This window comes from Phaenicophaeus curvirostris, chromosome 1 (assembly GCF_032191515.1).
Source record: "Phaenicophaeus curvirostris isolate KB17595 chromosome 1, BPBGC_Pcur_1.0, whole genome shotgun sequence".
Lineage (NCBI taxonomy): Eukaryota > Metazoa > Chordata > Aves > Cuculiformes > Cuculidae > Phaenicophaeus > Phaenicophaeus curvirostris.
Genome location: NC_091392.1, coordinates 46,647,501 through 46,674,988, shown reverse-complemented (window position 1 = coordinate 46,674,988; position 27,488 = coordinate 46,647,501). Strand labels below are relative to the sequence as shown.

The 27,488-nt window shown below is 38.4% G+C and overlaps 1 protein-coding gene across 8 annotated transcripts in view; it reads right to left on the bottom strand.

Annotated features, from left to right (window-relative positions):
* ANO4 (anoctamin 4) overlaps nucleotides 1–27,488 on the bottom strand; it is a 212,602-nt gene that overhangs the window by 64,308 nt on the left and 120,806 nt on the right. For 6 of the 8 annotated variants that reach the window (XM_069857110.1, XM_069857086.1, XM_069857078.1 and 3 more), the window contains 4 exons: nucleotides 11,202–11,302; nucleotides 10,855–10,956; nucleotides 7,979–8,023; nucleotides 3,406–3,537 (listed from right to left, as the gene is read on the bottom strand). In XM_069857110.1, coding sequence (XP_069713211.1) covers nucleotides 3,406–3,537; nucleotides 7,979–8,023; nucleotides 10,855–10,956; nucleotides 11,202–11,302 — 380 coding nt within the window. Of the gene's footprint in view, nucleotides 1–3,405; nucleotides 3,538–7,978; nucleotides 8,086–10,854; nucleotides 10,957–11,201; nucleotides 11,305–27,488 lie in introns of those variants that run through there. The other 2 variants (XM_069857118.1, XM_069857115.1) reach the window with 2 other exon arrangements.

Below are 27,488 nucleotides of genomic sequence, written 5' to 3'. Positions count from 1 at the left end.
TGGAGATCTCATCTGAAAACTCAGTATATAGAGATTTATACTTCCAATATTGTTGTATTTGTGAATGATGCAATATGTGGCCATTAAACAATTGTTCAGCATGTCTTGAAGAAACACAGAAATCCCAGACAATTTCAGCTGGCAAATGTACATACCTTGCTCTCCAGAAACACTTGTGCAATAGCCAGAAAAATCCTTGTTAGTGTAATTAAAAGATCACACATATGTTTTAGGCTCCTGCGGCTATTTCTTAAAGAACAGCTTCATATACTTTCAATTTATCTCTTCTTTTCACTTACTACTCCAGATTTGCAAGAAAGTTTTATCTTATTTACTATAAAATTGAAACTCAAAATCGGTATATAAGTTCTGATAAAAAACAGACAGTAGTGACATTTTTCAGCTACCAGCTTATATATTAAGGACTGTGTGCACAAAGCCTGGCAGCCTCACATTTATTCTCTATTCTCTGAGGACTTGAAGAACTCAGTGTGTTACAAACATTTTCCTTCCTGGAAGAAATGTCCTTATGCTGGATGAAAATTCTTAAACACCACTGATGTCAGCCAGCTGAGTATTGTTGCAGCACTGGGACCCTCCCTGTCCTGTACATGTTCTGTCTGAATCACTTCTGGCACAGTTGTATGGTGGAAGGGGATGCAAAGGCACATCTAAAAGCCCAAGAACAAGGAAAAGACTGTCACTGTTATTCTAGCGTACAGGATGATGTACTTGTTGAGGACAACGTGAACTCCATAAGTAACTGTTCATGACAATTCCACAACCTCCATTATAATAGTATTGTAATGGCAATATGGTACGGTAAGAGGATTCTAGCAAAACCTTAACTACACCAAATGTGAAAATGCATGGACTTTTCTTACCACTGACAAACTGCAAGATAGATTATCATAACATTATGGTAGATGGCGATTCTTCATTTCTGCAGCCCAGAAGTTTCAGTAGCTATTTATCTTCACATGTTTAAAACAGTATTTTGGGTGTCTGGGTTAGAAATCTAAATAAAAGCCCAAATAGTTTTGTTTTCCTTTCTTTTAAAAAAATAATTTTATATTGAATTAGTAACTTTTTTTACTCATTAAAAAGCAAGTAGAAGCTTATATAATGCATCAGTGACAAAGGAAAACTGAAGCTTTAATCTCATATGGAGGCAGGATTTTATCAACGTTGGAGCATTTCTGTTCTGAGTAGCCAACAACTATCAGCGCTGTCTTTGTGAAGGTTACTGTGCTTAGAGAGTAGAGGTGAAAGAGACGTCATTTTCTCAGTGATCAACCCTCATCTGGCACAACTGACTCAGAAAAACGAAGATGCCAGCCACTGCAGTTGCTACATCAGTTCATACAGGTTGGGATAAATATAAATAGTAAAAAAAAATCAATTTGTACTCATACTTTCTCCATATTTGGGGATAGGTAAGTATTTTTACTATTGTCTCATTGTATACAGGTCTTTCACTAGAATATTTACTTACATCTTGGAAGAAGCAGAAGTTTGCATAAAATAAGCAGCAATTTGTACAAAGTAAGTGAACACCAACTTAATTCACTTCTTCATTCTTAACTGACAGTAATAAAATAATTCTTTTAAATTCTACATTTCCAATTATTTGATACCAGCATTCCCCAAGTAAGCAAGATTAAAAGATTAAAAGCACATACTAAAGATTTTCTTGGGATGCTCTTCTTATTGACATGTTCTGAAATTCTTGGAACAATTAAAAATCCTGCATGCAACTCACTAGATTAATATTGAACAAATCATTATATTTCAAAACTCCAGTGAAGCAGAATGAGACAGACACAGCCAACAGGCTGGAGTATGACAGGAACACAAGAATTCTGTCAGAGTCAGCACCTTTTGGGAGAAAGAGAGAAGCTCCACAAGCATTTTGTCAGTCCCCACACAAAGGAAAGGAAGGCTACACAGAAAGCAAAACAGAAACTCTCAGACTTGCTGGGGAGCAGAGCCTCAAAGACGTAATGATGTAAAAGAAGTGCCAAACAATGGTGGGGGTGTTAATGAAACACCACTTAGTAACACACACCCCCTGCCAGTTTACCAACACAAACATGAGCAAGGCAGAATGAAAAAAAAATATTCTGGTTCATATATAACAATTCTCCTTCAATCTTTCTTATGTACTGTAATTTTAAGGGAAATTAATAGTAAAAATATCAATGCAGATGTCCCAATTTCTTCATTTTTTTTTCATTATCATTGGTCTATTCATGAACTAATTTGCATTTACTCTACTTGCAAGGTGCAATAACAGATCCATGTGTTTGCTCAGGTATCGGAAGACCTTGGGGTTTGAACCTCAGGTCTATTCAGGGCACAGATAACCCTGGCTGGTGACTGCTGCTAGAAGCTGACTCCTCCTAAAATGTCATTGGAGATTTGCACTTGTTTATGGTATTTTCTTCTGTATTTGGAGAGACACTACTTATGTTAGAGAAGGCCTATTTTACTCATTCCTATTGCAGATAATAAATTCTGTCCCTGCAAAGTTGTTCATTCAAAGTGAAGCATTTAGAGCATTACATCAACTTGGCTTCTCCCTGAATAAAACAATATATTTCAGGTTTTTAGGCTTTCAGCTGCCTGTAGTTCATTGTGTCTTTTCTTAAAACCCTGACCGGTCCTGCCTATCTGTGATTTTGTTCTCGGTTAGTCAGTAATTGTTACCCATATCACAAACACTAACTACCTGTAAGACACCCGATTTATCCAAAATCTATCAGCCCTGAAAGACACTTGGGGTATTTTGTTTTGCATTTTGCAAGGGAATAAAGGCTTCTAGTAGTCAAATGATTTCTCTGCTGACACTGGTGCAACACTGCTCCCATTGGTATGCTTGGACAAAAGTTACAGGTAAGTCTAAACACTGGCATTTTGCAAAGAGCTTTCCTTCCTTGAAAGTAAAAGACAGAGAAAACCAAAGAAAATGACAGAATCTGCTTTCTTTAGGGTTCTGTTTGTTCTACAGTCATGACGGGGAACGAAATGCAGTATCAGTTTATTTTGACCATCGGTGCTACAAGGATGATTTTTATTATGCTAAAGACAGAAATGTTGAAAAATAAGTTTTAATAACATATATAAGACACAAAGAATAACTGCAATTCTGACCCAAGAAAGAATTAGTCATTTGACTACTTTAGAGATGTAATTGAAATATCTTTCAGCTTTGAGCTCAATCTTTAATTATTAGAAATGTGGACAGACCTTATGCTCTTTCGGGATTCTCTATCTCTTTTTGTGTGAAAGAACTAATTTGAAGGCACTAATCTTAAAGACATGAACTAAGAAATTGATTTTTTCAAAGGTGAATCCAGAAGAAAAAGGTTTCATCTTATAATTAAGATACATTAAAATACTCACTGATGAATCCTTTGTTGACTGAATGGAGCAGTATAGCAATCGTTCTCCTCCAGATCTGGCAGTGTCTCCTTGTCCAGTTTCATTGGCTTTCTAGGTAACCATCCTCGAAACCTGCTTATTTGTTTCTCGATCCTGCAGCACATGAAAAATGTGAGGATTTGAGATAGTGTTTTATCATTACATTACAGAGCACTTACAAAGATGGTGTGCTGGCAAACCAGATCACTTAATATTTACATCTAGAGAAGATGCTATTTCTTTTGACTGTTTTAAGGCAGACCAAATTATACATGCTGAACTTCAGTATTAATAACCAGCTTTCAGCAGAGGAGCATTTTATTTTCTCTCAACAAAAAAGCAATGCTGGTGGTACATGCTGCTATAAATCTTATTTAGCCCAGCAAGTTCTTGACAACTCTCCAAAGCTTTATTTCTCAGCATTTCAGTTAGTTTAAATTTCAGGCTGAATTGTCACATTAGACTTTAGACATACAAACATTAGAATAGCAGGAACCATGACAGAGAGCTCTGGCAGCTGAAGTCCAGCAAGTTGCATCCCTTTACTGCTCTCTGTATGGATTCTTATATCACAACTGATGCTATTAAAAATAGGCCACTTTTTTGGTTGGTTCAATTGTAATGTCTTGCAATACTACAACCTCCATGAGACCACATAACTCAGTGAACAGGTGACTTCTACACAGATTCTTACATTTAGAAGGTAAAATTAAACTAAGATCAAGCTGGAGAAAGGGGAGATTTAACTGTAAGTGCACTCATGTAAAGATGCATGCTGAAATGAAGGGAAATGAAAGAATCAGAGCTGATTGGAGAAGGCAGTCTAAATGAAAGTAAAATCCAAACTAAAATATTATAATGAAAATCACATAAGAAATATGACCCCTACTCTCTAAGAAGTTCCTAACACCTTCAAATCTTAATGAGTGATCCCTGCCTTAGAAAATCATAGACTAGAAATTCAGCCCCTGGATGAATCTTTTCAGGAGCAGAGCTAAAGGGTATGAACTTTAAGTCCGGTTCTAGATGAATTTCAAGGACTGGAAACGGAGTTTCTAGTTTTCTTTTGACAGAAGTCAGTACAATAAGCAGCAAAGGCTGCAAGCTCTGCACAGTCGCTTTGAGGGAGGGCAATCCAAACCCAAGCTGCTGAGTGTGTGAAAAGTGACGTGAAATTGTTACATACTGTGTATTCAGCAGGCTTAGTGACTCAGTGTGGAAGAGGAATCAAGCAGAAGGATTTTCTATATATACTGTTCCATTCTTCTGTGTCAACTAAAATAATTTGAATCCCCTAAGCTATTAACACCCTTGTTAATCTGCAATCCTTTCCATTCATCCTGCAAGTCAATGTGCACATTTGAGATATGCCTTGTGCAGGTTTATCACACCACACATGCAAACGTGCAGGCACAGAGTGCTTTCCTCCCTTAAGAACAGTGCATTATTCATGTTGGCTTCTCACTGAATGCACCCAGAATTTGACTGGTTTGCCATTCCCAGTGCTCAGATTACTTGGCAGACTCAGCGAGCCTGCTAGCAAGCAGGACTGAGAAGGTGGCAAAGACTTTCTGCAAGGATCAAAATATACAGTACAGTCATCTTTAGGGAAAAAACCCAACCCTTGCTAACTCCTTGAATGACAAAAATGACCACATTCTTAAATTGCCTAAAGCTTACTCCAACAGTACTCTCAGACAGCACTGCAGCCTTTATGCCCTACAGAGCCATCTCTCAAAAAAAAGCTGCAAGAGTGGTGTTGGTGCTAACAAAGACAGACATGCAGTGTTAAAAATCTACTGTGTTTTATTCCTTTTTTAAGACTAATTCATGCCTCACTTTCCCTTATGGAGAGATTTATAAACTCAGCTGTATAGAGGAACAGTGCTTGGAAAGCAGAGAAACCTGCACAACAACAATAGAGTGGATGGAGTGATGAGGCACTGTAGAGGTAGCCATGATAACAGAGGAAAGTAGAAGATCAAATAATAACATCCTTCTTAAACTCCTTCTTTAAAAGCACTCTTGTTAGCCTTTTAAGATGTACTGGTTTTGGCCAAGATAGTTAATTTTCTTCCCAGTAGCTGCTGCATTTTGGATTTATGAGAATAAAATTGGTAACATATTATTTTAGCAATTGCTAGGTAATAATTATGCTCAGGTGGTATAGAGTTAATTTTCTTCCCAGCAGCTGCTGTTTTTTTAGATTTAGTATGAGAAGAGAGTTGATAATACTCCGATGTTTTCAGTTGTTCCTAGGAAGTCAAGGATTTTTCAGTTTCCTACAATTTTCTAGTGTACAAGTGCAGAACCAGGATAGATAACCCAAACTGTCCAATGAATATTGCATACCAGGACATCATACTCAGTATAAAAACGGGATTTTTTTGGCTCAGCTCAAAAAACGGTCCAACGCTTCAGTTACTTGTTCAGTTAGCTGAATTAGGAGTAGAGAAAACAGCCTTTTATTGAAGCTGTATTATCTGAGTTTCACATACATGAAAATAAAGCTGAATATGCTTTCCTTTTTACCCACTGGTTATTCAGTTATAACTTTTCTGACTCAAGTAGCTATTTATAGACCTGAACATAAAAATTGAATTTAGCCAAGTGTTCTCATCACTCAGGAACTAAAATACCAGAAAAAGACCATACCTCTTCTCATACTGACTTCAGATCAGATCTTGACTGATAAGAAAAAGAATATAAAGAAAAATCTCATACATCACACCTATATGCTAGAATCTTCACCTATTTCTTCCTATCCATTGATATAGTTAAAACAGCTGTGTCTTAATTGAAATCAAGACAAATTTCAAGGTTAACAGCTGCAATAGTATATATTGTAATGTGGGGATGGAATGTGGGACAGAATCAACAAACTTTAGAACAACTACATGCATTGATTAGCCTGAGCCAACTACGTAAAATGCCTTAACACCACAAAGCGACCATTTTCTGCTTGCTAAGATAAAGAAAATACTATAGCGTGAGAACAAAGCTGATACCATCAAGCCACCAGCACGTGATGGAATTTAATATGAAAAATGCTTTTTAATAGGCTTACACAGCAGAGTGATAAGATGTGTTGTATTTTTCCATGGATGTTCATCTACTGACATATGCAAAGCAATGCAGCTGTTTACTCCAAAATGCAGATTTTTCAGATTTAATCCTTCTCTCTTGCAGGTTCATGGGAACATTGCCACTGACCTCAGAGCGACACAGCAAATGATATTCTAGACTCTTGAAAACTGTATCAACAGCACTGTGGCATTAAATTCAGCAGGGCCAGGGAGGTTATTCTCCCTCTGTACCCGGCACTGGTGAGACCGCTCCTTGAATCCTGTGTTCAGTTCTGGGCCCCTCACCACAAGAAGGATGTTGAGACTCTGGAGCGAGTCCAGAGAAGAGCAATGAAGCTGGTGAAGGGGCTGGAGAACAGGTCTTACGAGGAGCGGCTGAGAGAGCTGGGGTTGTTTAGGCTGGAGAAGAGGAGTCTGAGGGGAGACCTTATTGCTCTCTACAACTACCTGAAAGGAGGTTGTAGAGAGGAGGGAGCTGGCCTCTTCTCCCAAGTGACAGGGGACAGGACAAGAGGGAATGGCCTCAGGCTCCACCAGGGGAGGTTCAGGCTCGATATAAGGAAAAAATTCTTCACAGAAAGGGTCATTAGGCAATGGAACAGGCTGCCCAGGGAGGTGGTTGACTCGCCTTCCCTGGAGGTGTTTAATGCACCGGTGGACAAGGTGCTAAAGGGCATGGTTTAGTGTTTGATAGGAATGGTTGGGCTCGATGATCTGGTGGGTCTCTTCCAACCTGGTTATTCTATGATTCTATGAAATGCCATCATATGATCTGGTCTTTGCCAAGCTTGTACATTTTTTAGGCTTTTTTGAGACATTTAATTTAATTGTCCAAGATATCAAAAAGAAAATGCAAACTGCAGTGCTGCAAGTTTTTCAATAAGTCAGACACAGACCAGGAGTCAACCATAACCTTAAAGATATTTAATAATTAAGGGAAAGCACTTCAAAGATTCTTGAAAAATACTCATCTCAAGCTCAGTAACGTTACACCAGAGATGAACTTGGTTCATCGCCTTCCTACCTACCAACAAAGCACTAAGCTTGTCCGCAGAGGAAGCAATAAATAAATAATGCCATTGCTATTTAAAGTAAGCAAGGTGCATGCAAATGAAAAAGAAAGCTGAACTGTGGTTTTTTAACCCCAAGAAACTCCCTAGTGAGCTACATGGAAAAAAAGAGATTCAGTGTTCGCAATAAAAACCTTATTATTCTTTAAAAACCTCCATCAACTAAAAACGATTTCTTTATTTCTAAAAAAAGGTAACACTCATAAAATGAATTGCCTCTTGTACATTGCAGATGCCTTAATAATTTTTTGTGGGTTTTTCTTTTGGGTGTTCTAGTGTATAATGACTCCCTCCACCTTTCCTACAAACACAGCTAATAAACATTTCCTTCCAGATTGACATTAAGCATTATTTTTGTTACTGCGTGTGAATGAACATAAGTGTAAGAATTGTACTCACCTATTCATGAACTTGTATCGGCGATGCAGGTAATAGATTTTTCTCCTGGAAGAACAGCAAAAATGAAGCCAGTCGAGAAGAAAACCCATCGTCAGTTACAGTATGAACTAGCAAGGAAGGAAAGGAGATTGAAGACAGAAGCCTGTAAGAGGTGGAGGAAGAGACTAAAAGAGAGATTAACAGAACTGTCACAGGAAGCCACATAGACTCTGGCAGTGCTTGAATTGCAAGGTCATCATTTTACCATTGTCTTCTTTTCTGCTTTTGTCATGTGTGAAAGATGGAGACCCAAAGATGTTTCTATTTCAACAAAGTCCATAAACTATCGCAGGAATTTTATAGGACTGGTTAAAATACAAATAAATTATCTCACATCCACTAGTGAATTGTTAAAGCTGTATTTGGTGAAACACAAGGGGGAATCACGTAGAAAAGCTGGGAAAGTGGTACCTGATGTGCAATATGCCATAACACATGCAGTACTAAGTGGAAGCAGTGCTCGATGTTGGGGTAACATCCCTTGAAACAAAATATAGGCCATACAAGCAAATGAGCACGCACTCACCCTGCCCCCCTACCCCAACCCCCCATCCCCAACTATGCAGCTGCTCCCTTTGCCCCTCACACAGGCAAAGGGGATTTCTGTTGCCGGTGCAATAAGCTGTGTGGGAGTGCACATAGGGAACAAGTGAGCAGGTAAGGGTGCACAAGCAGACACATGCTGACCACACTCTTGGCCTGCTTCCCACCAGCCCTGCAGAGCAGAGTGGTCCCCTAACCACACTGTGTAGATTCAGAATGGGGAGTCCACTTCCTGTCCCACTCTGGTGCTGGCAGCTCGTGTTCTCCTCATATGTGCTTATAACATCATAGGTGTCAGGGTTTGACCCATTGCCTTCAGCAGAGAGATCACAATTTCACAAGAGTTAAGAAAATCTGATGGCTTTTAGGTGTGGATTTGGGACTGAAGCTAGTTATTGGAAGAGTTTGGTGTCTTCCTGAACTGCTGCGACCTCCTCCAGAGACTTCATCATCCACTGAAAGTAATTTCCAAATCAGGGTGGTTTCTTTATGTTCTGTGGGGTTCCATTGTGTAATACTGAACTTTACCACTTCTGGAAAATGAAGGGTTCACACTATACATATTCTGAATATTCATGTGTATTACATGTACTGTAGGAATGCCATTAGTGCCTTGGAAGAAAACATGGTTGGAAGTTTTCTAGAATAAGACAGCCGGATGCTTTATAAACTATAGAAAAAGACCTGGTTAGTAATCCAGGTAAACTTTTAGAAATTAGAATTTGAATAGCATAGTATTTTGACATTATTTTTGTTATCAGTGTCCATACTGTGCTGGTGAAGTGAGATTTTCAAAACAAGTTCTTGTTGGCCAGCTTTTTTGGCCAACTCTTCCATGAGATAACGTAATGTATCTTTCTCTACTCAGCAGGAGCAGAGAGGGGTCAAAGCTAAGTGTATCTGAAGACGTCACCTACTTCTTGATTTTGCTTCAAATATTCAGAGGTATCTACTCTTTTGGCACCCCTGCTTTGAAACAGCAGGGATTTTATTTACTGATGCATAGACCTTGGACAATTCCAACCTGAAATACTAGGAGCTGTAAGAAATCAGCAACCCTTAAAACAATGAGTTAGACAAGGGCACCTGGAAATGGACAGACTAGACTGGTGGACATTTAGTAAAATGCTGGGCCTTGTTTTTAAATGATAAACAATAATATTGCTCTTACAGTGAAATTTAGGAGCCTGCCCAGCAGACATTAGTATATCACCATGACTTCCTTTTAACAATACTGTAATCATTCTCTCTCTGTGAATGTGGAAAGAATGAAGACAGTCTTGAAGCAGGTCAAGAAAACTTTAGTATTTTTTATGATTTCTATATAATCCGTATGGCATCTACTTTGCTATCTGCTGAGAGAAAGATTTCAAAAAAGGGACTTCAGGAAAGAACAAGCTGCTCACAGTAACTAAATCTGAGCTCCTGTTTTATTGCTTAATCATGAGACTTTATCCTCCTGCTGGAGCAGGTTAATCTCAAGGAATGCCACAGAAGTCAAAGAAGGTACACTTTTTTGGCTTAGTTCTTTGTTTCTATGGCTAGAACAATTTTTTTTTTAAATAATCTCGATATCTTGCAATAACTTGTAATAGCTTCTGTTTTTTTTCTCTTTAGCACTAGAAGCTCAAGAAAGAACAGTTGACAATTTGCAGTGAAAATGAAAACTAAAATACATACAGAATAAGCCTCCAATTTTGTCCTTAATTCATATCCATTTTCCTAGCAAGTTCTGTACTGCTACAGCTTGTCTCATACAAGAGGCATTTTTCATCCTTAAGTACAACAAAACAGAAGGAAGCCTACCAAGGACACCAGCTCACTAGTTGTTTATTCTGGATGTGATCCTTTTCTTGCTCAGGAGTAATTCCATTAAAATCAATGGAGTTATATGTCTATAAACCCTGCTAATTGAAAGAAGAGTCAAGACCTCAGTTCATGGGTTTTGGTCAGTGGAAGTCTTTATGTTGTTTTAACAGTTCTGATAACCAGGAAATTAAAATTAATATTTTACACAGAAAATTTCATAGCCCAACATGCAAATGATATTAAGTAAATGATCAAAATAATCTGAAAGACAATGTGGAATGGATTTGGTTATCAGCAGAATTTAATATAAATTCTTTATTTTCTCTACAGAAAAAAACATATATAGACTGAATTTATCTCCTATTAGATAGTATATCTTTTCATAATATGTATTTCCATAACTACACACTATACAAGCAATTTACAGGTGCTGAACATACCAGATACGTCCAACAGACATGCACCTTCTGTGCTGCCTTACGTACCTGGATCTTCTTGACCTCCCATTGATTTCAATGAAATGTCCATTTAAAAAACAGCAGCGCACAAGTATGCAGGGGGCTCCAGCATTGAAGGGGTTAAAGGGCCTAAGGATAGAATACCCCATGAAAACAGCTTCACTGCTACAGCTCACCTTAATTTCAAACCAGTATTGTACTGAAATTGCAGGCATTAACGAGAAACAGAAACAAATACAGTATCTAAGGTACTCCATTTATATTTTCTAAAGATGTGTGGTATCTTACAGAAGAGCTTTCCCGTGTGCATTATTACATTAATTTTACAGTATAGTGTGACTTTGGAGTTTGAAACAAAATACAACTACACCTACCTGAAAGGCATTCTTACATTCATTAGTTCAGCGTATTTGCCCAGGACCTCCCAAGGGGCATGCAACTTCACAAAGATGATGTCACTGTTTGTTAGAGATGACTGCAAAAGAAAAACAAAACAGCCACCAGGGCTTACTTTTTCACGTAAAAAAAGAACAAGAAAGAAACCAGGGTCAGTAGTCAGTATCTGTTTTTCTGGTCTTGTGTCACCCCCCCACTCCAGCCCTGATTCTTCCTCAAGCACATGTAGTTCTATCAGTGTTTGTCAACTACTTTTCCTTCTGGTCCTTTGAAAGCCATGCTGTGACTCCCTTCTGGTCTGCATGTATGCATCCTTCACATGGAAAAGAGGACATGGAGAGGACGTTGACATGAAGCTTTGGGTGGCATGGAAACATGGTTGGTGGGAAAATCTACGTCCAGAAGTTTGGTCCTGAACTTCAGCTAAAAGCAAAATGACAAGATCTCATTCTGCCAATTGACCTGGTTGTCTGCACTCGCATGCAAGTGTGAAGGCACATCTAGCAATCAAGAAAAGCTTGTATGACAGCATGATCTCCATGTTGTTGCCCAACTCAGGCACATAATGACCTTCCAGCTATAGAGCCATAGTGTCCAGATTCCCTTTCTCAGTCTTTATTCTTGGTCACGTGAATGCTGAATCGTAGAACTAACCCCAGCAGGAAAAATGAAATCTGATGTTCTCCACAGCATAATAAAGTTGAGGACCATGACTATGCCAACAAAGTCTCTTTGCAGTGCTATCATCTTCTTTTCTATGGGTTGTAGGTAGTGAGAGAAGAGCTTTAGGTAGGGTATATGAACCAGATTATGGCTGTTACCTGACGGAAGACCATCTGGTAAAGAACAGAGAATATGCAGTAAAGAGGAGAAGGGGAGAAATTCTGTTTGCACTGAAGAGAAGAAATAGTGCTTTAACAGAAAGCTACAGCAGGTTGGGCTGAAGCCAATGTGACAACACAGAGAGGCACATGTTAATACTGGAACATGAATTATTCAAATGAAAATCAATTCAGTTCTCATAAAATACAGTACATCTTTAGATAATGGGATGGATCACATTAACAGGGGCAAGCACTGCAGGCTGAGTTTATGGAACACCCAGGAACTAGGTAAAATGTACAGGATGTGAGAAAAAGGAAGTGTGAAATCTGAGAAGACCACACGAAGAAATTGTTGGATTTAGGGATGATTTCCTAGAGTTTTTCATGTTGCACTGCATTCAGTGTTTCTCACATTAATTTTTGATCCAGATACTGAAATTACTGAAACTCCTATAGCATATTAATACCCTTAAAGGAGCTAAACCATTATTACTAGTTTGGGATGTGACAGGAATGAAAGAACCAAAAATTAAGATACGCATATAGGATATCTGTTAGCACATTAAAAAAATAAAGTCAAAAAGGAAACAACCCATTCACTACAGAGTTGACATTTTTTAAAAGAAATCAAATACCTGAATCCACAAAATGCACACAGAGAATTATTTGCACACAAGTATTATTGGTCTGCATAATGGAACAGGTGACTTTCTGGTATTAAAAAATGTAAAAAAAAAATCTTGCTGTTCTTTTGCTGGTGACTTTGTGAAAAATATTTCAACATGGAATGATACAACAGCAACAAAATGCCCCCAGGAGACTCACTTCAGAGACAATTATTTCAGTTGTACTGTTTCTGTTGACTTTTATGGATTCTAAATAAGGCCTCTAATGATGCTTTCCTTTATAAGGGTATTTCACAAATTATAAGGGTATTTCACATGAGACTTTAGCAGGTAGATACCACAAAAACAAGATTACAAGTTCTACTAGTCTAAGGATTCCTGCAAATTGCTCTGTTAAAGATGAGGTTAAGCCAGCAATGGACTGCAAATTTTGTCACAAACAGCCTGAATTAGAAAAACCCAACCAAACAAAAACTACGTAAAATCAAAAAATCTGTCTCATAAATGTCTCATACAGTAGGAAAGTATGGTTCTGCCATACCAATAAAATATGAGTAATGGAGGAAAATTTTTATAAACAGCCTCTAAATTTAAACAGGAGGTTTATAGGCATTTTCCAGCACATTGTAATTTAAACCCTATTACATATAGCAGCCACACTAACATGACTTGCGGAAATGCTGTTTCACAAATGAATATCAACTTCATCTAAATGTGCTTTCTTACATGTTACATTTTCACACAGAAGCACAAAAACCTTCCAAATACTTAGCACAATACAAATGTTTAAAGAATATTTTTCACTGAGTATCTTGTAATTTTTTTATTGGCTTTGTCAAGAGAAGATCTAAACAAAACACATTTGGTAGGTTCAATTATTTTGAGAAGAAATAGATAATAATATTGAATTATTAATTTGGAAATCCATTTCTCTTGGGTTTTCTCATGTTGAGTGTTCATAAAGGAAAGCACGAAACAAGCCTCCGAAAAACAAGACTGGGAAGAGAAGAACAATCCAGATGGAGAAGTAATTGAATGAAATGTCGCATTCACTTAATCTAAGGAGCAAATCAGTGATCAAAATACCTGAAAAAAAATAACAAGGGCACCATCTTGGATACAAAAATATTTTAGAGAATGGAATCTTCTGAACTCTCTTTATTAGATTAATATTAAGACACAGTATCCTTCAGCTTCCAAATGTTTCACTGAGAGGAGAGGAACATACCTCTGTTGTAACTGACTTTTGAGGCTGAGCTTATTGAATGGTTTGGAGAGATAAACTCAATTTTGCCTTATGGGAACATGCAAACCAAAATCAATGTAACATTACTCCCCTTGGAAATTTACATAAGACAACTATTGACATGAGCAACCTGCTAGAAAGTGATGTCTAGATGATGAAGAAAGAAAAACAGAGGAATCAAGGGGACAGAAAATGAGAAAAAACACTTTGTGAGCACAAAAATTGAATAAATGTTTGGAATCGATCTGTGGCATCTTTGCCTGTAGAAATATCACATATGATAATTGACAGGCCACTAACATTCAAATAAATTGGTCCTTTCAAATATATTTATTGAGGAGGACTATCCATAGCAAAACAGATTTTCTTCTCATCAGTAATAATATTTTTGCTGGTTCCCAGAGCAGTGCAAACCCAGTATGACAAGAGCCTTAGTAGAATCTGAGAATCGCGCAAGATTCTAGACATGAAAATTCATGAAAATTCAAAAGTGCAAAGACAACATTCTTTGTAAAACAACTTGTTTCTTACAAGAAATTTATTTTTAAAATTATCATTGTGATGGTGAAGCACCAACAATGTGTGTTTAGTTCAATTGAACCCTGATCTTCAAAACAGGTTTGTATAGTAGAATTCAGATCACCAGAGTCTGGGTTGCAATTAGTTAATACACAATGAGGTTCAATGTTCAGTGCCATTAACTTACTCTTTTTCACAAGTTGTAATTTTTCCCTCCTTTCCTCTCCCCAACTCCCTTCCACAGTTGGAAAAAACATTCCATAATTTCTGAAAATATTAGAATAGTATTTGATAATCACAAGTTTCTATAGCCCATATCTCTGTATCAGAGATGTTCCCAAAATTTCTGGCTTCACTGACAAATCACTTTAGTACTGTATCATTGCTACCAGTCCTAGAATACCAGCAGTATCATAGGCCCACATATTACAGACTTGCCCTTCTGGCAAGACTATCTTTCTCTTTTACTATTAAGCTTATACAGATGTTGTATTTCCTAAGTCAACCACAAAAATGTTTAAAAAGAAAGCTCCATATTCTTCTCCAGTATCACTATATAGAGTGGAGCAGACTAAAGCAGGGGCTGTTTATATAACTCCAAAAGCATACACACTTGCTTTGGCGAGTTACAGTCATCAGCTATGCCAAGGAAACCTTGTAAAGGGCAGGTTCTTATTCTCCTTCTGAAAGTGTGGTGTCAACTGCTGTTAAATTTAAGTCCTGGCTACTAAACTCATACGTACTCCTGCAGGCCTTCCAACTCCTTTTGATGGCAAGATTTAAATATATACACATTATTGACCTTACTCTACTTGTTCTGAAGTTATCATTGTTAGCCTGAATGGAAGCAAAGTCATACTGACTTTGAATGGCTCTTGAAAAGCCTACATTTTGCAGCATTTGCAAGGTGTCTTCTGGGGTCAAGGCTGGAGATCAGTATCTTTCATCAAATACTCTCTTGAACATTCTCCTCCAACAAAGACTGTTTTAAAGTTCATTATCAGTTATATTGTCAAGCAATTTTAAGACAAAAAAGCCTATAGGACTCACCTTAATACAAGTATCTCTTAAGTTTAAAGTTAAGAAAGTTGAGAAAAGAGATTCACAGCATATAACCTTGAAGAAGGATAACATTAGAGCATCTCCAATTGAACAGTGTAATTGTTTATTTGCCTTGAGGCTACTAGGAAGGCAACTGCAAAATATCAGTACTCTCATTCATGTATGCACATAAACAGGGAAAAGAAACCAGGATTCTAGGGGGACACGTTCCTGGTCTTTAAGGTCCCTTCCAATCCAAACAACTCTATTATTCTATGATTTAGCATTAAGGTCTCTTTCCTATCATGATTTAAGAGAAAAACACTCAAGACTGGGGATATCCTCACCTTTTAAAGCCTTCCTCATACAAGTAAAAGGATATAAATAAGATTTTGGAACATATCCAGCACCCAGCATTAAACCTTGCCTACTTTAGCAAGGCTCTGCAAGGCAAGTTAAAAAGCCAGAATGCAAACAGTTCGTGAAGTTTTGGCAAACATAGCTTATTTTTGTTAAGACCATCATGCAGGAAAACCCAGAAAAGGAGAGAAAATCAGCATCCTTCCTCTAGTAGCAATTCTTGCATGATCAAGCTCTGCATGACTTCTGAAGTGCAAAGTAGTGAATAGTCATTGCTGCAGGTTCCACTATTTTTGAGAATTACTCTGCTATGTTAACAGCACAGATTGATTTGCCATATGGAGTGAATTAAGTGGAAAAACAAACTCCAGCAAATTTTAGTTGATTAAATCATTCTTCCTCTGGAAAACCAAAGTAAATGTAAATTCACAAGAGTAATTCCATAGAACTAGAGAAGAAGTAGTAATACGCTGCCAATACTTTTCAGGAGTACATCATTATCAATGGGTAATTCCTTACATACTGTCAATATATGTCCAGTTTCAGGGAAAATATTGCATGCATACATGCATTAACTTCCACATTCATGGATAAGAGGAACCTAGCAAGTAATTGTGTCAATATCTTTCACATATATACTTACAATCAAAGTAAATGTTTAGCAAAAAAGAGAAATATATTGCTCACATTTCAGTTGGGATTTTAGGAAGCTTTTGACTTACAAGAAACTGTAGGGCAAAAGCCGTAAGGATAAAATTAAGAGTAAAAAAAGAAAGCCCTAACTCATAAATAGGAAGCTGTTAATAAAACTATTTTGATACAAAGGACACTGATATATGAAATACAGAATAACATGATATAAAAAGACAGAGTCACAAGATTGTAATTTAAGATTATTTCTATAGGAAATCTCATGAGATAATTCGATGATAGGGTAAAGATTTATTTTTCTTTGCAAAATACTTTCTGAAGTTCAGCTCCAGTGGAGTTAGTAGTGCAGGCAGGTGGCTGCCTGTTGCCAGCATTCAAGAAATGTGTCAGCTAATCCAACTCAAAGCAGGTGTCATTGTTACAGTGCTCAGTTTCTGGCAGCAGCTGACAAGATCTCAATGCTGGAACAGAACAGAGTTAGAAACATGGGGAAATGTTTGCAGATGTACTTTCATGTATCCAAAATATGATAGAGGGAGGGCAACTTAAAGCACAGGGTAGGTTATTTGAGTAGAAGCAAAACACAAATACTATCTCATTGCTCAAGTTTACTGTGAAACAACGAGCTTACAGTCTGCAATAGATACAAATTCCTTTCAGATAAGAGACAATATAAGAAAGAACGTCTTTAATTCTAACCAATGTCATCTGAGTCCACAGGATGGATCTCACAGTAAGGTAACTTAGATGTACTAAACCTACCATGGAAACAATATCCTCTGACTTGGAGTTTACTGCCTTGAGAAAAGGATTATAAATACCTGCAGCATGATGATCATAATGGAAGAGGCTGATATGACTGTGAGGCAATGATAAAACATTTGTTGATAATCCTATTAGCAAATACTCAATGAATATAGTTTTGACCTATCTGGGTTATATTTCTCTTACAAAATAGCTAATCATAATGGATTTCATCTGACAATAGATAGGATGCATCTTTTAATTCCTCTGGACTGGAAAATTACTGAAAACACATGAAATCAGTTATTCACAGATTTAAAAATGCAGATAACTAAAACCACTGGGCAGGATAATATGCTTTTAATTATGAACACATTATTTGGCGTTGTCTCTTTACATGTGCCATCAGTTGTACACTGCAATTTTAGATAAAAAATGTTAATATTTTATACATTGATAATTGAGATCACCAACCTTTTTGACTAATATGGGCCAAAAAAAGTGCTCTTACCTACAATATTTTACTTTTGGCATCATAGGATGTTAAAAATACATCATATAATTGAACTACATGTTATCTGTCAGCTTCCTCTGTGATTTATCCTAAGTGTAAAACATAAACCCAATATTTTTCCAGTTCAGATTTGTGCCTTATGAATCATTTTTTGAAGCAGAAAATACTTACATTTAATAAACCGCCTATTAAATATTCATGTTGCTTTCAGAGGCTTATTGGAGAAACATTGCTTTGGCAAAGAAAAAGGCAATTAATTTTTTGTCCAACAGTTAATTTCACAAACTTAATAATCAATCAAACACACAAAATGTGCAGGCAGGTTTATTGTAGCTTTTGCATACAAATAACCTAGAGGTTATTATGAGATGCTATCATACCATCGCAGATTAATAGAGGGTAGAAGGGATATCCAGAGGTCCTTTAGTCCAAACCCCTGCACAAAGCAGGGAGAACTAGAGTGGTTTGTGAGGTTCTGAATATTTCTATGGATGGAGACCTAGCAACCTCTTTGAGTGCTACAGAGTCTCTGGACAGAAGGGCCACCGCTAACCTCTCACGTGGACAAAGAAGCATTTGTAGCAGCTCAGGTTCTGAGCACCTGCCTGTGCTCTAGAAGATGAAGTTATTTGGTTGTTAACTCCCTCTTCAGAGTTTTTTTTCTCAGCTTATACAGTCAAGGAAGAAAAAAGATACTTGAATCACCTAGCTCCCAAGTGTTTTCAGTGTCAACACTGCAGGATTCAGTGAACTGTACCGTAGGTCTGTTATACTCTGTGCTTCTCTCTATTTGACAGCGTAATACAAAATCCGTTCTAAAGAGAGACACCAGTGAACTCAATAAGATCACAGCTGAGGAAGAGCCTACGCCAAATGACACTATCACGAGAGAGGCTTGAGTTCAGTTGACATAGCACAACGTTCTTCAAATCAGCTTCATACCCACAACATGAGGAATTACAGGCAGAAATATTAGCCTTGGCTGTGGAAGGAGTAGTGGGGGTTAATGCATGTGCATGTTAACATTGCTGATTAGGTTGGGTGCCATCCCATGCCGATCTGGCTGTAACACCTGCCAAGTCACTTGGCAACACCCTGGGGGAGTGTCTCTGTGCCGTACCTGGTGTGCAGGACACTCGTGTGCCTCTGCTCTGCAGGAAAAGGAAAGTCACAGAAGACTACTCTGACAGCACCTTCTCAGACTTAATGCAGGTCCTCATTTTCCAAGAAAGTAAAGGCACCAAAGAAAACACAACACCCAGTTAAATGAAGGAGAAAGATGCATGTAAATAACGTGAATCACTCATAACTATACCAGTTATAGTTCCCCATAAACTCTGATAGTTGAGGTGACTCAAATGCCTGTTTCCTCAACTCACATCTCAGTTTGCTATGCTTTATTTATCTTACTGTCACAACTCAGTTGCTGTGCTTTATTTATCTTAGTGCTAGGGTTATTAAACTGTAAAGACTTTGAGGAGTCATCTTCTGACAATTCATTTCACGTTGTTTAACTCAGTGCTGCAGAACTTTACTGCCTGGCTCATTTGAAGGCAGAAGCACGTGTGAACCACTTTCCCTTTCCTCTTCTCCATTATACAAACAATTGTTATGTTCCTTTAATAAGGTGACCATAGTGAATTTCTGAGCAACTGCATTCTGTAGTCTTACTAAAAGTACTAAAGTGATCTGATATATTGAAACGATGTAAGCAAGAATTTTACAAGGAAGTTGTCTTGGAAATCTGCCAAAGCACGCGGTAGAGCGGCCATCTCTGCCGGTACACCAGTATCACTACACGAAAGGGAAGCACTTTCCAAAGCAAAATTTGATGCTGAGAATAGTCTTGATTACTACTGCTTAAGAAAGTGAAGTTGTCATGTTATCTGTTACAGAAGCAGCTATACATTTCCAGAATTTTTTATTTTGCCCACTTTCCATAGAGGATCTATGTCTCTCAGAGCTGCAACAGATAATTCACTGTCCAAAGGTGAAACAGAAGTTACCAAAGTGTTTTCAATCTGCTTAGTACTATTCAGATACTTGTATTCTGTGTAAAACTTGGGAGTAGAATTGAAATTCTCACCTATTGTACCTCTGGAACTAGTATATATAAAGCAATCTGTTTCATCCTCTTATATTGGGAAATGTAAAATGTAACATGAAAATAAAAACAAGATAAAATCTCGCTTCACTTAATAATCCCAGTTTTTCTCACACTTTGTAGATACACTACTATATATTATCAATAACATTTCCTGCTATGTCTCATACATCAAAGGCTTTATGCCTAATAATTCAATCATTTTATTGAAAGGAATTTGCTTAAAACCAAAACAGTTTGGACCCAGTGAATATTAGAAAGGATTTTTTTAAAATGGGGAAAAATTCCATTAGTGTTACATCACTAGACAAAGAGAAAAAAACATGCAAATTTCAGAACACTTTCTTAACAAACTACCACTTAAGGAATTATAGCTGTCCATAAGCTGCAGGCTGTAGTTCCCTTCAAGTATTTAAGATGCAACACCTAGCATGTCCACAAAATGTAGTGTAGAAATGTGCTTTTCATCATTTGATGCAGTTTTGCAGGGTCACTGCAGTTACTTCTTCTAGACAAACCCACATGCACCCTCATGCATAACCTCCTTCAAATATCAGAACAGAGAGGTCAGGTTGGATGTGACCTTGGGCAGCTTGATCTAGTGGGACATGTCCCTGCCCATTGCAGGGGGGTTGGAACTAGGTGATCTTTAAGGTCCCTTCCAACCCAAACTATTCTATGATTCTGTGATTCTATGGTTAGGGAAGAAATAGTATTAAAACTGTGTGGCACGTACTTATCCACGTTCTTGCTGCTAGATACTGAAAGCTGTGCAACTGAATTGTTGTCATTACAGTTAACACAACAGGGGAACTTCTTTCCTAAGACAGTCTCATTGGTCTATTCTCCACAATTACCATATTGCCCTTCAAATAGGAAAGAAAAATCTAAAGAAGTTACTGATTTCAGCAGCATAATATTTTAAATCATCTCCCCCTCCTCCGTTGTCTGTCTTACACACACATAGACAAACAACTGACAAACTCTCCCACTGATGTATTAGTTTCCTTCTGCAGAATCCCATTGCTCCATCTCGTTTGTTTGTCTCCTTCCCAATGTCACTTTTTTCTTACCAGGTTCCGGCACACAGCCACAGAAGGCAGTAAGTCCTACTCATCACTCTCTGACTGCATATGATGTACGACAGAGGCATTTCCAGTGTCAGATTTCTGCCAATGACAACCTCTGGAGCACAACAAATTACACGTATCTGTATTTTTTCAAACTTCAGATTAAGATAGTAAAAGGAAGTAATCTTAATCTTTGAACTGGAGGAACCTTGTACAATATAAATATGTATAATATAAAAATATAAAAAATTCCTCAGACCACCAAGGGAAGAAATATGTGGAAATTCTTGAGGGTATTTAGGCACAAAATGGGAACAAAGTGGAAGGTTTTAGAATATTTTTGTCCCTGGCAGGATTTAAGTGAAGAGCCCATCTAGCACAAATGCCATCTCTCCTTTAGAACATGAAAGGTTAACAGGAAATTATAAAAATGCTAATAAGGAAAGAGCTCTGGATAACAATTGAGCAATCGCCGCCACTGTACATAGTTGGTGAAAAGTGCAGTAACAGCAACACTGACAAGAAAATAGAACGTCTAATGTTGGAAATGTCACCAATTGCCTAAAGTGATGAACTAATCCCAGGGTATGAATTTTTTTAATGTGTAATGAAAAGCAAATTAAAAAAGGGGAAACAAAATCACACTCTGTGTTTAGGGAAATGGCTTCTCTTATATGACATACTAGGTCTGACAAACTATCATAGCACAGAGAGCAGAGACAGTAAGGAGGCTAAAAGGTAAAAAAGGCAGAAAAGATGAACGCACAAAAGACCACTGTTAGGATCAAGAAGGGAAGTTAGCAGCAAAAGGAGGAGTAGACTGAAGCCCATGAAGAGGAAAAAAGAGATCAAATTAAGAGCATATAGAGCGTAAATTCCCTAGTCCTTTATTTTGTATAGCTATTCTGCAGGTAGTAAAGTCCAGCCTGACTAAGGGATATATGCATCAACTAAAGAAAGACCAGAGCAGAACAATAAAGAATGATCAAGAGTTTTGGGAAACTTGACCTAGAGAAAAAAATTGGGAGAGCCAAGGTGATTCAAAATAGAGGGGAAAACGCTAAGCATATAACACAGTAACATATAAAAATAAGTAACAAGTAGTTGTGAATAGCAAGAATGAATTGCTCTCCAAGTTACTTTTGAATCAGGCAAGAAATAACAGGGTTAAATTTTAGCAAAGGAGATTTAAGTCAGATACTTTAAAAAAAATCAAGCTGAACAGCGGTGAAACATTAGTCATCTGGCTACTTCACCAGGCTTCTGGTGTTTAGGAAAAGGCTAGATAAACAATTAGAAGTATGCAGCTGGTCTGCCATTGAAGCTGTAGAGGAACCCCTAGCCTCATGAGACCCTCACATCCCCCCCAGTCTCCTCTATTATCATTTGCAGGAGAAACAGTGTTTACATTATAAAAATCGAACTTCTCTTATTTGGCATAGCTCACCTTCACTCTGCCCTGGAAGCTGTGGTAATAAAAGATGCAGGAAATAAAGTATTTCATCTTGAGAGACAATACACAAGGAAAAATAAACAAGCACAGACCAGGTACTAGAAGAAGAAAATGTGGCAATTGAGAGAGCAAATAATGGTGTCATGTCCTTTTAAAAGCCAAAAATCTGGAAGAGTAGTCCTATGCTCAGCACAACTACATCTTGCATCTGTCCACTACAGGAAGCTATGAACCCCAACAGTTTTGGAAAATTCAAAGAAACTTCCAAAAAGGCATCATAGAATCATAGAATCACCAGGTTGGAAAAGACCCACCAGATTATCGAGTCTAACCATTCCTATCAACCACTAAACCATGCCGCTCAGAACCTCATCCACCCATCCCTTAAACACCTCCAGGGAAGGTGACTCAACCACCTCCCTGGGTAGCCTGTTCCAGTGCCCAAGGACCCTTTCCGTGAAAATTTTTTTCCTAATGTTCAGCCTGAACCTGCCCTGGCAGAGCTTGAGGCTGTTCCCTCTTGTCTTGTCCCCTGTCACTTGGGAGAAGAACAATAAAGAGCAGGGCTGGGGACTGAGATATCATTGTTATAAATGGCATAAACCCCTGGCATTCCTATTAGTGAGCAGAGTCTAGAAAAGAGATGCATAGGTGCTTGATAAGAGTATGAGGGGAAAAAAGGGTTAAAAAGCAATCTCAAGATGCTTCACAGATCAAGTCTGTCATGATAAGTTTGCGGACGACACTAAGCTGGGTGGAAGTGTCGATCTGCTGGAGGGTCGGGAGGCTCTGCAAAGGGATCTGAACAGGCTGGACCGCTGGGCAGAGTCCAACGGCATGAGGTTTAACAAGGCCAAATGCCGGGTCCTGCACTTGGGGCACAACAACCCTATGCAGTGCTACAGACTGGGAGAAGTCTGTCTAGAAAGCTGCCTGGAGGAGAGGGACCTGGGGGTGTTGGTTGACAGCGACTGAACATGAGCCAGCAGTGTGCCCAGGTGGCCAAGAAGGCCAATGGCATCTTGGCTTGTATCAGAAACGGCGTGACCAGCAGGTCCAGGGAGGTTATCCTCCCTCTGTACTCGGCACTGGTGAGACCGCTCCTCGAATACTGTGTTCAGTTCTGGGCCCCTCACCACAAGAAGGATGTTGAGGCTCTGGAGAGAGTCCAGAGAAGAGCAACAAAGCTGGTGAAAGGGCTGGAGAACAGGCCTTATGAGGAGCGGCTGAGAGAGCTGGGGTTGTTTAGCCTGGAGAAGAGGAGGCTGAGGGGTGACCTCATTGCTCTCTACAACTACCTGAAAGGACGTTGTAGAGAGGAGGGTGCTGGCCTCTTCTCCCAAGTGACAGGGGACAGGACAAGAGGGAATGGCTTCAAGCTCCGCCAGGGGAGGTTTAGGCTAGACGTTAGGAAAAAATTCTTTACAGAAAGGGTCATTGGGCACTGGAACAGGCTGCCCAGGGAGGTGGTTGAGTCACCTTCCCTGGAGGCGTTTAAGGCACGGGTGGACGAGGTGCTGAGGGATATGGTTTAGTGTTTGGTAGGAACGGTTGGACTCGGTGATCCGGTGGGTCTCTTCCAACCTGGTTATTCTGTGATTCTGTGATAGCCTTGGAGCAAGAGAAGCAAGCCAGACAAGACTTTCTTAGTTCCCCCAGGGTGTCTCAAACCCTGGCTCAAGCAGAGATCTCTTTAAGTGCTAAGCATGAACTGAAAGTGTTGCTTGCCATATTTTCTTTAGTTCTGCTACCTAATCTTTTGCTAAAATAAGACTTGTTTGCACATTAAACTTTTTTAGTGTTTATACAAATCGCAGGTGAATCTGAAAAAACAAGGCACAGTGTCCCTCAAAGGCAACAGATGCAAGTAAAGGGGGTCCACAGATCACATCTAACACCAGTTTGGTATTCCCAGGAATTGGGATATGGGCTGTAAAGATGAAATGGGGGGGCTGGCAATATCTAGTGTGGGATAAAAGGAGAAACCCTATGTTATGCTCCTATATGGATCTTCCTATACTAATCTCTGTTAAGAGGGCAGTGACAAAGAGATGGTTCCTGACTCTGGGAAAAGTAAAACTATCATCTCCCTCCTCCTATTTTGCTTTTTTGCTTTCACCATACTAAAATCAATAAAGAAATAAAGAGCTATTTGATAAAAATTTAAGATGATTCAGGCAACAATGGTATTCATAGTATAAGTTTCTCCACACCCAACTGATTTGCTTCAGAGATAATTTTAGGCTATTTTGAGCAATATTTTTATGCAGTACTTAGTGTGGAATATATTATTATTTGATTTAAAATGAATTTCTGAGACCTTCTGGCCCTATAGTATTCATGATTAAAATTAAGCAGTTAAAAGCATTAAAAATAAGCCTTCCCTTTGTTAAAGAAATGCACTTAGCTCAGAAGGGTTCAGTTTACAAGGTTAGTTACTCAAGAGTATCACGATGAAACAGATCAGTGCATTTGCATATTGGTAATAGCTTGTTGAGGGTGCTCCATGCCTTTACGGATAGAGTTAGGGAGAATGTCTGTCAGGCACTGAGAGAGATGCATATGCACTTTTTAGAAAATACAGATTCTAGGTATTCAAGAAAACTTGAAATATATACGTTTCCACCACAATTTTTTAAGATCTGACTGTGATAATCTCCAAGCATGGGATAAACAAGGTAAGTGCAAATAATCCATTCAATTCCATGCAGATCCTGATGAGGTCTGTACCAGTTTGTGGGCCTTGCACTGTGTCCCAGGCTATCAATCTAATTTTATTTTCCTATAGTCACAGGAAGCAAAATGCCTGTGCAGTGAATCTGACCACAAAGGCTGCTGTCAGCTTATTTCTGCATTGGGAATCTAGCAAGGAGTTTAGGAAATGAGGTTTTCTTTTACGTTACACAATATCTGATGGAAAACATCCTTGATGCCTCAGAGGTAGTCTATGAAATAAATTAAGAACAGAATCAGCAAACAAAAAGTTTTGTTCGTTAGGCACAGTTAGTCCTATGTGACCATTTCACTGATCAGCTGTGATGCCATTTAAGAGAGAAATGCATTTTTTTTCAAATCAAACTGAATAAATTATATGAAAATGAAGCAAACTGAACAAGATTTCAAAAAACTTTGTAGGTAAACACATGGAAAAATTCCAATTTAATTTAAGTTAAAATATTGTCTGTACAAACCAGCATGTTTTGGTTTATTACTGGATTATATAATCACTTCTAAACATTTTACCTTTTTTTTCTGTTTTCTCTTTGGCAAGATAAGCCTTTCTTATCAACTAGCATGACATTTTAATATCAAGCATTTAATTCTGAATCTGTTTAAAAGAAATGTTTTCACATTTTTCAAAATGTTTCTCTCTTTCTCAATTAAAACTGTTTGCTGAGTGTATTCTAGACTAATGACTACTAATTCCTTGCCTTTTCCTTTTCTTGCCTTTCATTAAGTAGCTTTCCATGAATAAAAAGTATTTGTTTCAAGATGTTAACGGCTTTTGTTTCTAAATTTCTGAAGAGATTTCACAATCAGATTTTTATAGGGAGAATTATACATTGAGAAGGGGTATTTTCTTACTTATCTGCCATGACTTAATGTGGGTATGCCTCCACATCTTGATACTAGCTTCCTCTTAATGCTTTCTGACCATCATCTTTCTCACCCACTTTCCCATATAATTTTTATGCTATGCCTTTTGCCTGGAATAATACATTAGTAAAATGCATGAATTCATTTCCTTTCACAACACAGACAGAAAATAGGCCAAGATGGAAATGTAAATAGACATGGCAAGCACTCATCAGTTCATAGTCAAAACAGCAAACAACAGACGATGCCTAATAATGGAAAATCTCCAGAAGCATCAATTTATTCCATAACTTGGGGGTTTTAGAGTTGATCTTTACAATTGTCACACAGTTCTGTTTGCTTTACACTTCACCAGCATGGGGGCTGGTCCACAGGTCCACTTATGTAAGTCCATAGATACCACTTGGACTAATCCACTTATCTTCAGTAGTTCACAGACACAGTGTGCACCATATATCTGACCCAGTTTCCCCTGCTGGACACTGGCAGGCTGCTATGTTTGTATCAAAACACTGGCATTATCATGGCTTTAAGCCCACTGACCTTGAGAAGCTGCCTGAAGGCTTACTTCAAAGGAGAAGACATCACAGGTGTGATTCAGGGCTACTATGTTTAGATGTCTGCAATGAAGAGGAACAGGTACCTTCAAGGTACAATTCCTTTGTTCTGTTTTCCTCAGATTGAGATTACCTGTTGCCCAGAAGGGCCTGTTTCTCCCCAGCCAGATATCTGCATTGCAAAGAGCTGCAGTCAATAAGATGGTCCTTTTCCCTCCTGGTGTTCTGCAGTACAGCTGCCGTATTTTCCTTGGATTCCTGTTACTTCCCTCACCAGCCACCCCAACTTCTGCAGCAGCATAGACCCACTACTTCCTACATGTACAGCTTTGGGGGGGGGGCCTCTAGTTCACTGCTTAGCTGTCTGGGATACACCACAGTGACAGAAAGTGATTAAAAATATTTTGCAAGGCCTTGGCTGCCATCCATTTCCCCCATCCTGCCTTATTGATTCTGCCCACAGAAAACACATATGGAAATACAGTTAAGTAAATAGCAAAGCCTCCCACTGTCATCCACTGCACTTCAAAAGGCTTGATTTTGGTCAGTACTTTCTGTGTTTTATTACTTGAATTCTTCTCACCTTTGGAGTTCTGAATCTAATGATAAAACCCATACATTTGCACAAGACTCTTTACCCAAGATGTTCTACATACCACAGTTTCCATCCTGAAACTGCTGTTTCAGAACACTAATTTAATCCAATCCTGCTTCATAAAGCCACAGTTTCAAACATGCTTCTCTGGATACCCCAGAAAATGAGATCACAGATCAGATTATTAACTTCCAAGGCATGGAAAGACACAGCCTAGGTACAGAAAAAAAAGTTTCTGAGTGGAGAAGAGCATATAAAGAACAATGCAGCAAAACTCCAAGTTGTTGGAATTACTGGGGCTTGGGCTAACCCATGTGAAAACTGAGTGCAACATATGCCTTTCGTTTAAGATAAATGTAAAGAG